The sequence below is a fragment of the Scleropages formosus genome, chromosome 5, assembly GCF_900964775.1.
Source record: "Scleropages formosus chromosome 5, fSclFor1.1, whole genome shotgun sequence".
In the NCBI taxonomy this organism is placed as follows: domain Eukaryota; kingdom Metazoa; phylum Chordata; class Actinopteri; order Osteoglossiformes; family Osteoglossidae; genus Scleropages; species Scleropages formosus.
The window spans coordinates 29811370-29825757 of record NC_041810.1 but is presented as its reverse complement, the minus strand read 5'-3'; the positions used below and the strand labels follow the sequence as shown (position 1 = coordinate 29825757).

Here is a 14388-nt window from a genome sequence, read left to right as displayed (position 1 = left end):
AAGGGTGGAGAGACGAGTAACAGATATCATTATTTGGTGCGGTTTTCATCCCCCCGCCAGCCTTCAGCCGCCTTCCTATCCCCTCGACTTCCACTTAAGGGCTTGGATTGGAAGTTGCCGCAGCAGCACAACTGTCTGCACCTGTCAAGGTGGGGCTGGGACCGATTGAATTCGACAGGTTGCTGTTTGAAATGCAGTTTAAAAACAGGAACGGGCCTTCTAAGGTATCACTTTGCTCCCATGCGTCTTGTGCCATGTTTTACGTAATGAATGTGGAATAAAAAGGAAAAAAAAGGCAGGACTCTTCTTCGTTCCCTCTTAGGCGTCTGGTACTTACAAAGATAAATTGTAATGCTTCGGTTCAGTCTCCGCAATTTCGCCAAATAATCTTGCAACGATCTCATAAAACCCAGCGGGATTTCCTTTGTCAGTACAGATGGAGCTCGTGTCCAAGTCACCACTATTTTTTTTTTTCATCAAGACTATCAGGCTTATGGGTAGTGTTAGGGTTAGGATGAAGGTTAGGATTAGGATCTGGGTGAAGGTTATGGTCAGGGTTAGAGTTAGGGTTAGGGTTAGGGTGAGGATTCCGGTGAAGGTTAGGGTTAGGTCAGGCCCTGCTGAACCGAAGCTCGTCTGACTGTTAGTGAGTGTTTTCACTGCTCAAAATTTGCGTCCTCAGAAAAGTTGAGCGTTGAGGGTCAACTTATCTGTCCATATGAGAAGGAAGCTACACTGACTCTACTCTTATAATTGCGTGCAGCTAGAGTTGGTGTTTATATCTGTTTTGAGTGTAGATAAGGGCTGTCTCATAAATCATACCTTTGAAGTCTGGACCAAGGTGTCTGTTGGACGTCCTGGATTACTGAACCCCATCTGGCAGATCTCTGTATTACACACACACACACACACACACACACACACACACACACACACACACACACACCAAAGTTTCCCACTCGATTTTACTCTAGTTGTGTTCACAGACCCTCTTGTGGTCATTTTCAGGAATAACATTTAAATGTACATTTATTCATTGAGCACATGCTTTTCTTCAAAACTTTATACGTTCAGCAAACAGAAGTAAACATTTTTTGCCCAGCGCACATCACGTGAGTAGCGGCATGTAGAATTAATAGGAAATGCACAGGTGATTGTGAAAGATGCTGTGATGCAAGTTGATGGAGCAGATCGGCGATCAGGAGAGATATGGGTCTTAAAGAGATATGTTAAGGCCCAGCCTGAATGTCGAAAGGGATTCAGCAGTTCCGAGGGACAGAAGGAGCCCATTCCACTACATCTGAACCAAGCCTGAGATCAGGTCCTGGCAGCAGCTCCCCTAGGTGTCGGGGTGCAGATCCTTTGACCACAGGTCCACATCGCATCGATTAACCCCAAAACGGCCAAGATGACGCACAGTTTTTCAGCTTTGCAGCCAGAGGTCAGCAGGTCACTTAAAGCTGTGCTCTGGGCACGTGGTCCAAACTGCCCCAGTGAACCCCTTCTTCCCCTGGTCCCTTCCCTTGCAGCACATCAACAATGAGCACATCCACGGGGAGAAGAAGGAGTTTGTGTGCCGCTGGGAGGAGTGCTCGCGGGAGCAGAAGCCCTTCAAGGCCCAGTACATGCTGGTGGTGCACATGCGACGACATACAGGGGAGAAGCCGCACAAGTGCACGGTGAGCTGGTGTGGAAGCAGCGCCGTAAGAAGGACATGGCGATGTGAATTCCTGGTCACCGCAAAGGGCTCTTACTATATGTGTCCAGTGTCCTAAAATATGATGTAGAGCAAAATATGATGTAGATTTTGAGGAACTTTCCACCCCACCTGCAATATTCTTAATTGCAATAATAATCAGACAGTTTAAAGTTAATATAGCTTTCAGTAAAGACATATGTAACAAAAATGTATTAATTACAATTAAACAATTACAACAACAACAAAAAAATGGGATTTTTAGGTCTTAATGCAACATTTCTATTCTGAACAATTTAGAATATTTCCTTTATAATGTTTTTCTAATGCATATCAGCAGGTGTAGGTGCACTGTTCTGAGGTCGGTGTGAGGCTGCACTAAGTGTGCAGACGTGAGCGTGTCGAGCCGCCAAGTGTTCAGCGCAGACGTACGGCCGCACGGAAGAGGGGAAATGTTCATCTTTTAAAAGCGACAGTCCTTCAGGAAGATACGGGCTGAAAATAATGCTTTCTCTCTAGATGTTATGTGATGGAAATCAATGAGAAAACGTATTGATTGTCAGACGTTTCTTTCTGATGCTCCGGCAGCTTGTTGCTGAGGTCTGTGGCCTTATTCATTAACCTGAACGTGAAATACAGAAATTGATATTTCATTTTTGATGAAGTAGAACTTCGTAAAAAAAATTTATGCAAATTTTGCGTGCTGCCGGTGTGTTTTTTTTTTTTTTTTTTTTATAGTATGTTGTTAAAATGTGCGTTGACCGCTGCTAAAATACATTTTCATTGATATATTACTTGTTTGATTGTGGTATATTTTACATTTCCATAATTTGACAAATTTGGGAACCCTCTGGCAAGGAAAGAATTTAAAAAAAAAAAAAAAAAAAAACGCAGAAAATGTGTTTTTCGTCAAATTTCCGAACAGTTTAATTTAATGCGAATTTGTCATAGGACAAATATCAAATTGATCCTCTCTGTTCAACTCTGAAACTTTAAGCAAATATCCCGTCCCAGGCAGCTGGATATGCCTTAATAAGCTGTAACAATCATATTCTTCATTTTTTTAAGATTTTTGGGACTGAATAGTAACTAAAGTTCTCTTACCTTTGTAACTGAACCGTAATCCAGAATAGACTATGTACTGTAGCCTTCCTTATGTTTCCCTGACGTTCCACCGACTTTCTTTGTCCGCCCTCTCGTTTGTCCTGCGGCAGTTCGAGGGATGCGCCAAGGCCTACTCGCGCCTGGAGAACCTGAAGACCCACCTGCGCTCGCACACTGGGGAGAAGCCCTACGTGTGCGAGCACGAGGGCTGCAACAAGGCCTTCTCCAACGCTTCGGACCGCGCCAAGCACCAGAACCGCACGCATTCCAATGAGGTCTGGAGGATAAACGGTGGAGGAACTCCGCCGTGTGCCATGTGCTGTATGATATGAAAAACAGTTTACACCTTATGCCCCAAGCACTCTAAAGTGGGCCTGCTAAGGACGGACCAGCGCTTAATGTTCATTTGTATGTTTATAAATATATCTAAAGTAGAACCAAGATGGGATGGGGTGCGGTGGCGCAGTGGGTTGGACCACAGTCCTGCTCTGCGGTGGGTCTGGGGTTCGAGTCCCGCTTGGGGTGCCTTGCGACGGACTGGTGTCCCGTCCTGCGTGTGTCCCCCTCTGGCCTTACGCCCTGTGTTACCGGGTAGGCTCTGGTTCCCCGTGACCCTGTATGGGACAAGCGGTTCTGAAAATGTGCGTGTATAACCGAGATGACCGCTCCAAATGTTTTCAGTCCATATACTCACCATATCATCAGATGAGTTCTGTTCTTGTTACTCACGCAAGTACAGGCAGTCCCTGGGTTACGAACAGCCCGTAGTTACGAACCAACCCCGGTAAAACCTATTATATTAAAAATTCGAGCTACATACAATGATTTGTAATAACAAACGGGCGCTACTTTGCGACGCACATCAAAAAATGCACATCTACAATGGGTTCGTCGGATTGTACTTATTGGGCCCGAGGTAGGACAAAGACTTCGTTCTGTTAAAATGTTTCAGTGTATCTGGAAGCGTTAATGTTTTTTTTTATGCATAGAAAGGTACGCTATGTAAGACAAGACATTTGAGTGACTGACATTAGATACAAACCGCACCTAACTTTTCCAACTTAAAGACAGACTTGGGATCGGAACTCGTTTGTAATCCAGGGATAGCTGTTGTCCGCATATAACCTCTCGCTTGTACGCCACTGGATAATCCATTTTACGCTCAAGATTTTGCCACTTTCGCAGATCCTTCCAGCACACCAGACTGTTTCGGTGGTCTGTGGTTCACATCCCACCCTGTATAAATCCCCAGTGGACTCACTGTGTTTTTACACCCCTCGCAGAAACCGTATGTCTGCAAGATCCCAGGCTGCACAAAGCGCTACACGGACCCCAGCTCCCTGCGCAAGCACGTCAAGACCGTTCATGGGCCCGAGGCCCACGTCACTAAGAAACAGAGAGGCGACACACACCCCCGACCCCCTGCGCAGCCCCGGGATCCTGGGGCCAACGGCACAGGCCGGTCGCCAGGCCAGCAGAGCCTCGGGGGCTATGCTGATCAAAGGGACTACACGCATACCTCAAAACCAGACGAGCGTCTGCAGGTCAAATCCATCAAGACCGAGAAGCCTATGGTATGTCCATCCCTTTCCCTGTCTGAGCATGAAAAGTTTGACCCTGAACCTCTTTTGTTTAACATGTTGATTTTACGATATGCATTCCTTTGTGACTTTTGGCCAACTTCTACGTTGGGCATCCTTTAACGTTAAGCCTTAGTCAGATAATATATTTTTAATATATATTTGACTTGGTTTCAACAGCAGTCTCTTGTTATGTCGATAGCACAATGAGATCAGTGTGTTGTACTTTATGATGGGAAGCTTTTTTTTGTTTCTATGGAAATGTGTTTTCAATGTTTCCCTGCAAGTGTGTTTCGGGGCACTGTAGCTTCGGTATGGTTACAGCGGGTGTATCGAAAAGTGTGTGCCGTGTTATCGTGACACTGCTGTGCGTTGAGTTTTTCCGGCTTTATAATAACCAAATATTTCTTCTGTCCAATGCATTATGCATTACTTGCTCTCATTTCCTAAGGACAGTGGGTAATCAGGTGAGAAGGGTGCATGTTACGTCCCTCTGTTTGAGCCACTACATTTCCATCCCTCCTTTTCTTTATGTGTCCATAGCCATCTGCTCACACTGTTTCATTTTGTCTGCAGCTCCTTCATACAGAGTGTGTTTTTTTGTTGTTTTTTATTTTGCAAACATTTTCTCACTAGAATTATTTTTCCCCACTTCAAGGAACATTAAGCAAGTCGTCTGAAGAAATAAATGTGCTGTTTTTTATCTGGGAGGATAGGGTTAATGTCAGGGTTAGGGTTAGGGTTGGGGTTAGGCACTAACCCTAACCCTCAGTAAAGCTTGTTTCACCTGGGTCAGCGGGACAGAAATTAGTTCTGAGGATGCTGTTGAGCTGGAGCATACCTTAGAATAAGAACTATATTTAATTAAGAATTGAAAAGGCTCATTCATTTCATTGCAACACAAATCCTTGTGTATAGCTGGCCTGTAACAAGGTTCCTTTTCATCAGCTGTGGCTGTAATTTTGCAAATATCCCAGGGAGACTGAAAAGAAAAAAAAAGAAAGTTTATTTTAATGTTATTACTGACATTTATCTTACACTTTTCTCCAAAAGTACTTACACTTATTTGTCCATTTGTACAGCTGGGTAATTTTACTGGAGCAATTTAGGGTAAATACCCTGCTAAAGGGGGGGTGCGGTGGCACAGTGGGTTGGACCGCAGTCCTGCTCTCCGGTGGGTCTGGGGTTCGAATCCCGCTTGGGGTGCCTTGCGACGGACTGGCGTCCCGTCCTGGGTGTGTCCCCTTCCCCCTCCGGCCTTACGCCCTGTGTTGCCGGGTAGGCTCCGGTTCCCCGTGACCCCGTAAGGGACAAGCGGTTCTGAAAATGTGTGTGTGTGTGTACCCTGCTAAAGGGTATTACAGCTGGTGGCAGGGTTTGAACCTGCAACCTTCAGGTCCAAAGACTCTAACCACCAGCTGCCAGCTGTCTTCTGTAACACCTGAGATGATATCACTGGGAGGCCGCACCACTCAGGCTTTACTTTCATATAAAATATGAGGCAACAATGAAACTGGCAGCTGTTGTGAGCATCATGCCTGTTTCACACACATCTGCAAATATTTTACAGCTGAAATGAGGGATGAATCCAAAAGTAAATTTAAAGCAGTCACTGAAGTCTGTGGGCCTTGCATCATAATTCACCAACTTATTTTCCATTTTCCATTTGTGAATGTTTGTGTGATTGTGATTTTTTTTTTTTTACTCTTTGAATTTTGCAGATTACATTGCTGTGTAGCACATTTGTTATGCTTTTTGCTTTGTGCGTTGGTAAATTGTGTGCATTGTAGCAGGCATTCAGGTTTCGCTTTAGCAGTGATCTGGTTTCCTACCACAGTCCAAAGACATGCATTTTAGATGAATTGGTGACAATCAATTACCCTTAATATGTCTAGGTGCTGGGGGAATGCAGTGGTGTGGTGGTGCAGCAGGTTTGGCTGGATCCTGCTCTCTGTGGGTCTGGGGTTTGAGTCCTGCTTGGGGTGTCTTGTGATGGACTGGTGTCCCATCTTGGGTGTACCCCCCTCCAGCCACGTTCCATGTGTTGCCGGGTTAGGCTCCGGTGTGCCGTGACCCCTCCCCCCTTTGGGACAAGAGATTCAGACTCCGTGTGTGTGTATGTGCGGGTGCTCTACAATGAACTGACATCCTGTCCAGCGTGCACCCTGCCTAGTCTAGCACCCTATGCATCCAGATTGGCTCCAGACCACTACAACCCTGATTCAGACAAGCAGTTATTAGCAGTAGATATAGCAGTCAGAGGGGGCGCGGTGGTGCGGTGGTGCAGTGGGTTGGCCCACTGTCCTGCTCTCCAGTGGGTCTGGGGTTCGAGTCCTGCTTGGGGTGTCTTGTGATGGACTGGCGTCCCATCTTGGGTGTGTCCCCTCCCCCTCCAGCCTTACGCCCTGAGTTGCCGGGTAGGCTCCGGTTCCCCGTGACCCCGTATGGGACAAGCGGTTCTGAAAATGTGTGTGTGTGTGTGTATAGCAGTCAGATAACTGAAAGCAAATTAAATTAGAAAAAAACTGATGAAAAAATGATATATTAAAAAACATGGTTAAAGCTATCTTCTCAAACAAGATATTGCAATGTCTGAAATTATGGATAAATCGAATGTGAAGGCGAAAAGGAGAAAGGAACAGGAAAAGTAACTGAGGCTGCGTGTTTAAATTATCTGCTTTCAGTGGTGGGAGACTATTTTATTGCACTGCTTATCAGTACAGCACTTATATTTATTTAGCAGACACTTTTCTCCAAAGTAACTTCCAATGAACTCTATGTAGTGTTATCAGCCCACACACCTTATTCACCAAGGTGACTTACACTGCTAGATACACTACTTACACTGGGTCACTCATCCATACATCAGTGGAACACACACACACACACACTCTCTCTCTCTGTCGCTCACACACTACGGGGGAACCTGAACAGCATGTCTTTGGAGTGTGGGAGGAAACCAGAGCACCCAGAGGAAACCCATGGGGAGAACATGCAAACTCTGCACAGACTGAGCGGGGATCAATCACATGTCCTCTCACACCGCCTAAGCGCTGTGTGACAGCACCACTACTCGCTGTGCCACCATGCCGCCTATTTCTCTGGGGAACCGCGCTTAAAATTGATGATTGAGATTTTGGAAGCCAGTGCTTTCAAATGCCCGTCAGCGAGCTTGTCTTTGATGAAGGTGTGAGCCTGTCGTTAAATGAGGTGGATGTTTGCTGAATGTCTTAGCTTTGCTTCCCGGTGTGACTGGCGGTGTGCCTCTGGCCTTCCTTCCTTCCCTGCCTCAGGCGCCTCAGCCAAGCCCTGGCAGTCAGTCTACATGCAGCAGTGAGCAGTCCCCCATCGGCACCCATCCCGACGGTGCAGTCCAGTTTACTGTGAGCTGGGGAGGCACCGCAGTGCGGGAGGACAGGGACCGAGAGGTAGAGCTGGAGCAGGAGGAGGAGGAGGAGGAGGAGGAGGAGGGGGAGGAGGACCCCGTCATGGATTCCACCATTTCTACCGGCACCTCGGCTGCGGCTATTTTGCGGGCCCGCTGCCCTCTGGCACGCCCGCTGCGCTGGATGGAGCGCGTCAAAATGGAGAGGCTCCAGCAAGTCAACAGCGCATTCCCCCGGCTCATCCCGCACTCCCCCACGGCGACCCCCAAAGGCCCTTCTCTTCCTCCCATCGTAGGAAGCGGTAACGCTCACCTCTTTTGTCTGCCCCTACCCCGACGCAAATTACCGTCAAACCGAGTGTTGTGTTTTTTCTTCGAGAACCGATGTGGCGAAGGAGCTGAATTAGGGCCCCGTGCGTCGGCGAATTAAGTGTCGCGGCCCATTGAATGCTGGGTATTTCGTATGTCGTGACCTGACGGACGTGCCTGAACCACATTGCCAGTGTTCGTAGAGACCGAATGCGGCGTAGCTGAAAGTCTTTTAAATAGTAAGAATATGTTAATAGCTAATTTTATCGTGGGGTTCTTTTGGAAGCAAGAATCCTGACTTTGCGTTCAGGTCCCAGGCTATTTTAAGAAAAGAAACATTTATATATTTGTTATGCCACGTCTTGCCCGTCACAGAGAATATTTAGTCCGTCTTCCAAAAAAAAACATCGAAACGAGGCGACTGTAGGACATCGTGCTGTTTCTTTCTCGTCAGGCTCGTACCCAGGCCGGAGTGGGGGGGTGCTGCCGGGTGCTGAGATGACGGTGCTGAGCCTGCTGAAGGAGCGACGGGACAGCGAGGGGAGCGCAGCCAGCTCCGCCTACTTGAGCTCCAGCCGCCGGTCCTCTGGCGTGTCCCCGTGCCTCTCCAGCCGGCGCTCCAGCCAGGCCTCCCAGTGCGAGGTGGGCCTTCATCGGCGCCAGCACAACCTCAGCTCCACGGACTCCTACGACCCCATCTCCACTGATGCCTCCCGGCGTTCTAGTGAAGCCAGCCAGTGTGGTGGAGGTGGAAGCCTGTGGAATGGAGGGGGTGTGAGCGGGGGCTCGGCGGGGATGCTCAACCTCACCCCGGTGCAGCACTACCGCCTGAGGGCAAAGTATGCGGCTGCCACTGGTGGGCCGCCCCCCACTCCACTACCCAACATGGAGCAGATGAGCCTGAAGAACCGAATGGCAGTGATGGGGGACTACCAGCAAGGGAGTGACCATATGCTGCCCCCGCTGGTGTCTCCCCGCCGGTGCGGTGATGGCAACGCTACTCGGCCCAGTGGGTGTGGGGGATGTGGCCGCGCAAGCTTCTTTTCCCAAAAGGCTGCGGGACGCGCCGAAAGGAGGGCCAGTGACCCTGTGCGGACGTGGTCATCAGAGTTCATTCCTCTGCCCCAGATCCAACGCTTCAGCAGTCTCAGCCATGTGCACCCCCTGCCCCCGCTGGCTGGTGCACAGTTCCCTCCAGAGACACAGAGCCTGAGCCTCCAGAACCACGCATCTTCCGATAGAAACCTGCGGCATGGCGTCTTCTTGCCCTGTCCACCCAGCATCAGCGAACACCATGTGCTGGAGGTTCGGGATATGAAGGAAGCCAATGAGGGCCCACAGCCCAGCAAAGAGGACGTGCTGCCCGATGAATTGGTGCAGTACCTTAGGTCCCGGGAGCAGCCCACAATGGGCATTGGCTATGACTTAGAAGAAGATCATTCCCTATATTCCCAGCTCCCAGGGAACCCAGAGGTCTCAGTGTTGCTGAAAAGGCCCTCACTGAACCAGGCCTTCCAGAGCCCAGAGCAGCAGGAGGCAACGGGAAGTTCCAGTGAAGACAGACCCATCCAGTGGAATGAGGTCAGTTCGGGAAGCACTGAAAAGTTACCACAGAATCAGCAGCAGAACTGTGGCCAGTGGCCAAAAACGGAGCAAGGCTCCAGTAGCCAGCAATTTGGGACTTTTGGTAATACGATGGTCCAGCACCAGCATCAGCTGTCATCAGGTGGGTCCATGGGCCTTCAAGACAGATGTGGCCTACAGCAAAATGGCTTACAGCCAATTAGCACCATGCATGGAACTTCTAGCAGTCAAGAAGTAGGAGTGGAATTTCTGCACAGACAAACTGTGAGGTCAGGAGAGCAACATCAGTGCATAGCCAATTTGGGGAAGGTTCAAATATTTTCAAGTTCTTATCCTGGGATGCTAAAGAATGGGTCACCCTTGACTCACAGTTTCGCCTCTCCTGATGTCTCCAAAACAATATCTGGATCAGCACGGCTACTCGGCCAGTTCCCGCAGCAATACATCAAGCAAAATCATGCTCCAAATGTAGAAGAGACCACCGGTTCACTCTTCCAAAGTGCCGATCTAGACAACCTGTCCCAAGCCGCAGCACTCAATGTCCACTCCCAGATGCACCGTGTCCATAAGCCAGTCAGCGAGGGATACGATCCCACTAAACAGCAGCAACACTATCATGTCACGAAAAATAGCGACAACCCCATCCTCACTCAACAAGAATGTTTGAAGAATGGAAATGGAACAAATGGTTCCCTCTCCAGCCAGGTCTCCCAGCTGAAGCTGGATGCTCCAGACAATCTCCAAGTGCACTCCTGTACTGAGATGCAACAGAAAAATGGCTTCCTCAAGCAAGGCTTTGATGATCATCACACGTCCTATGAGCCAGCTGAAATCAAGGCACCCTCTTTCCCTGCTCCCAAGGACCACCGCCTCCTTGAAACGATGGCCGGCGGATCGGTGGCAACAGATGACTCTGTCCTCCTCTCCCCAGGGTCAGATCAAGTGACCAGCACGATGGACAGTGGTGCTGGGATCCCAGACAACATGCTGCTGGACTTTGACGCCATCCTGGAGGACTGCTTTGACCAGGACAGCTTGATGTCAGGGGTCTTCAGCCCCAGCATCCTGCAGAACCTCTCACGAAACTCGTCCCGACTCACAACGCCGCGCGCTCCAATGACATCCCAAAGCATGCCTACTGGACACAGCAACATGGCAATAGGGGACATGAGCTCCCTTCTCACCAACCTGGTGGAGGAGAGCAAGTTCCTGGCTGTCATGCACTAGTCATCTTGTCCAATGTGCGAAGGGTGAGGAAACAAAAAGTCCCTACAGTGTGTGAAAAATATCAAGAATTGGAACTGAAATGCATTTATTTTGTATTCATCTCATCCCTCGGAATCGGGGATGTGGCACTCATGTATTCCTTTTCTGGAATGAAGGCTATTTTTTGAAGTGCTCTTTTTCTATCGCTATATGTTCATGACATAGGGTGACGCTCTTGTCTTCTACCCATGATTTTTTTTTTTCTCCTGTAAACTGATCGTATAAATGCATGCAGTAAATCGATTTGGTCATTATTAGTAAGTATTCCAGTAAAGTTACCAGTGCTTCTACCAGTGCACTATTGATTAATGGTAAAAAAAAAAAAAAATACATGGATACCTGCTTAAAAAGCCTCAAGTCAGCAGGTTAAAAAACGGGTTTGCTTACAAATTTGACTGGTCCAAATGTTATGTACATGTTATCTGGATTAATTTGTTTTGTTTTCTAGTGGTTCTCGTTTTTTGTTGGTCAGTCTGTGAAGGTCAGTGCAGTTTTACAAGTCTTCCAACTTAAGATGTTTTCAGAACATAATGTTTGGGTATCAAGTCCAAAAAAGCAGAAGACCACTCTAACTGTATTTGACAGACCATCACGACATGTTATAACATACTGTAATTCATGAATGCATGCTTTAATGGATCTACAATGTCTCTGTAGATATCTACATGTATATAATGTTTTGCTTTAATACATTTTGGGTGGAAATAATATATAGTATATGGCCACACTTTATAATTCTGTGTCTAAAGTAACTTGTTTTTTTGTTGTTCAGCAGATAAAGTTGTTTTGAAGTGCTGATATGATTTCTGTGTGCGTTTATGTGCGCACCTCAAGTAGTACTAATTTTACGAGGAAACAGGTGTTGAGCAAGTTAAAAGACATGTACAGATCACTTTATAAGATTTAAAATATTGCCAAAATATTGCAACGCCGCAATATGTTAAAACAAGGATTTCCCTTAAGGAAACTAAGAGGAGCAGAATATATTCATACATTTATTATGTATGTTAGTGTTTCCGTGACACGTTATGTTTCACCCACGTTTTATTTTTTTTGCAATTCCATATACGACCTTCAGTTTTTTACCCATTGCAGTGTTACCTTGTTGCAGTATTTAAGAGCTTCAGTTTGAGATTGTCTGAAAATGTTTCCTTCGTGACATTTTTCTCGCCCAACGTTATTGTGGAGCCTTCGCCGCGAAACCTTCAAGCATCATTTAGGTGCCGCTGTGAAGAGGCTGTAAGACGAGTGTGGGCATGAAATTCTGCTCAAACAGCATATTTGTACATTATTTTGTAAGCTGTGTGGTTGTCACAAAGACTAGGTACTGTTTTGGTCTTGTTCTGATTTTTTTTTTTTTTTATGGTCGATCATCAGTGATGCTTTTGTTAATTGACAGTTGCACCCTGAGAAAGGAGGAAGTGGTCATAAGGTACGTGCCTTATTTCTGTATGACGTTTGAGAGGATCAACACTGCCAAATGCTCTACGAAGAGTCTAAAAATGCAAAATGTTCCGAGAAACCGTAAAAAGAACTCTGTGAAGAAAAAACACTTGTGTCAGTCTGGTATTAAATTGCTATGTTGGAACATGTAAAAATGTTTCGTTTTTAAAACTCATTTTGAGTTCCCGCATTTTCTTGCCTTTGTTTTTATATTTGTAAATATATTTTCTTCTGTAGGTTCAGCGGAGACTTAAAGAGGCCTCACAGGATTAAAAAGCAATGAGTAGCCGAGATCTCGAAACTTTTACGTTTGTGTCCCGGCAGAACTCTGTAGCAGGGAGCGCATTACTCAACCATTTACCAGCACAACCACTTAGCTTTTATAACTGAAAACAGATTTGTATGATTTTAATAAAAAAGACATTGTATTTGAAACGTTCTCTTTGCATCTATTTTGTCTGCAGTAGTAGATTAAAAAGAATGTAGAAGTGCAGGCGGTGTAAATCACCACTCTTTCGCTCTTAAAAGCAGTCCTTAAAAAAAAGGACAAACACAAATGAAATAAAATGTGCCGCTGTGGCACGGCACTCACATTATCTGATTGTGACTGGTACAGAGGGTGTCTATAATTTCCAGATACAGTGATGCCCCAAGATACGCCACTTTGGGTTACTGGAATTGGACTTCGAGGAGAGTTTCGGTTATTACCCCTATTTTGGCTTCTCGTTTGGCTCGTATTGTTCAAAGCTTTCAACCTCTCTTACTCCTTGTTTGCGAGTTTTGCCTGTTAGTCTTACTAATCATGGCCCGTTTGAATCATCCAAACCTTGTCACCTTGTTCGGTGAGCGTGAAATGATTTGCATTGTTTTCATCGATTTTGTTTGTCTTTACTGTTATTTTTTTCATTAAATGCTGAATGAATACAAAATTATCGAGTATCATATGTAGATATGTATGTATGTTTGTGAGGCTTTCTTAAGGGACAGCTGGTAACATATTGGTTAGTGTTCCTGCCTTTGGATCAAAAGATCACAGGTTTGATTCCCACCTCCTGTTGTAGTACCCTTGAGCAAGGTACTTATCATAAATTGCTCCAGTAACATTTACTGGCTGTAGAAATGAGTAAATAATTATTACTTTCACACCGTAAGTCACATTGGAGAGAAAGGTCAGAAAAATTAATAAATGTAAATATCACCCAGGCAGGACTGATGAGGTTGGTAGGGTTTTGTGGTAAAGGTGGTTTGTGTCCCTCCAAAATGCTCTGCTTACCTCTGCACCTACTTGTTGGAAGGCCCAGCCCAGGGCTGTTGGCAACCCATCTGATCAGCGAGGGTGTACATTTCCAGGCAGGGAAGCCATGAGGGAGGGTGTTTGAGGAGAAAGCTTGTTGTGAAGAACAACAACGTGAATGAACCTTTGGGACCAGACAGAGGTACACACTGTTTTGAAAGAAAACTCTCGAATAAAGACTTCAGACTAGTGTTGGTGTTTTGTTTTCTGCACCTTACTGCTGTTTACCTGAGAACAACCCCGATCTTATTACACTGCTGGAGAGTGAGCAGATCTCTTTGGTAAACAGTAGATAAGTAAACGACCAAAGAGTCGTGGGAGAGATGGCAAAAATCTTGGAATACCTGGTGCAAGGCCAGGAAACCCAACATCGGGAGTTTCTCAAAGAATAATGCAAACAAAGTGCTCTACTTCAGCAAGAAATATTTAGACTCAGTTCTGTGTAGATATTCTTCCACAAAGTATTAACTGGAAAGGTGTAATTTTGTTCTAAAGCTTTCAGGTAGTAATGACATTAGGGTGTTTTTCTAAGCTAAGGTTTGTCCTGGAGGGAGAAGGCTCATATTATGGCCCTCTTTTTGTTTAGCCAAGCTTAGAGGACATACATAAGTCCACATGAAAGCAGAGGTGCAAAAAAGATACGGCCTCGATCCTCAGTTCAGCGAGAACCATTGTCGCAGTGGGAGTATGGCCGCAAACAACTCGTCAACTTACATTGGCTTACAAA

General features: G+C 46.4%; 1 protein-coding gene across 3 annotated transcripts in view; it reads left to right on the top strand.

Annotated features, from left to right (window-relative positions):
- LOC108942313 (transcriptional activator GLI3-like) overlaps positions 1–12745 on the top strand; it is a 140231-nt gene extending 127486 nt beyond the window's left edge. For all 3 annotated transcript variants that reach the window (XM_018765571.2, XM_018765573.2, XM_018765570.2), the window contains 5 exons: positions 1530–1679; positions 2911–3075; positions 4084–4374; positions 7674–8067; positions 8529–12745. In XM_018765571.2, coding sequence (XP_018621087.2) covers positions 1530–1679; positions 2911–3075; positions 4084–4374; positions 7674–8067; positions 8529–10885 — 3357 coding nt within the window. In that variant the 3' untranslated portion in view covers positions 10886–12745. The remainder of the gene's footprint in view (positions 1–1529; positions 1680–2910; positions 3076–4083; positions 4375–7673; positions 8068–8528) is intronic.
- The last annotated feature ends 1643 nt before the right edge of the window (positions 12746–14388 follow it).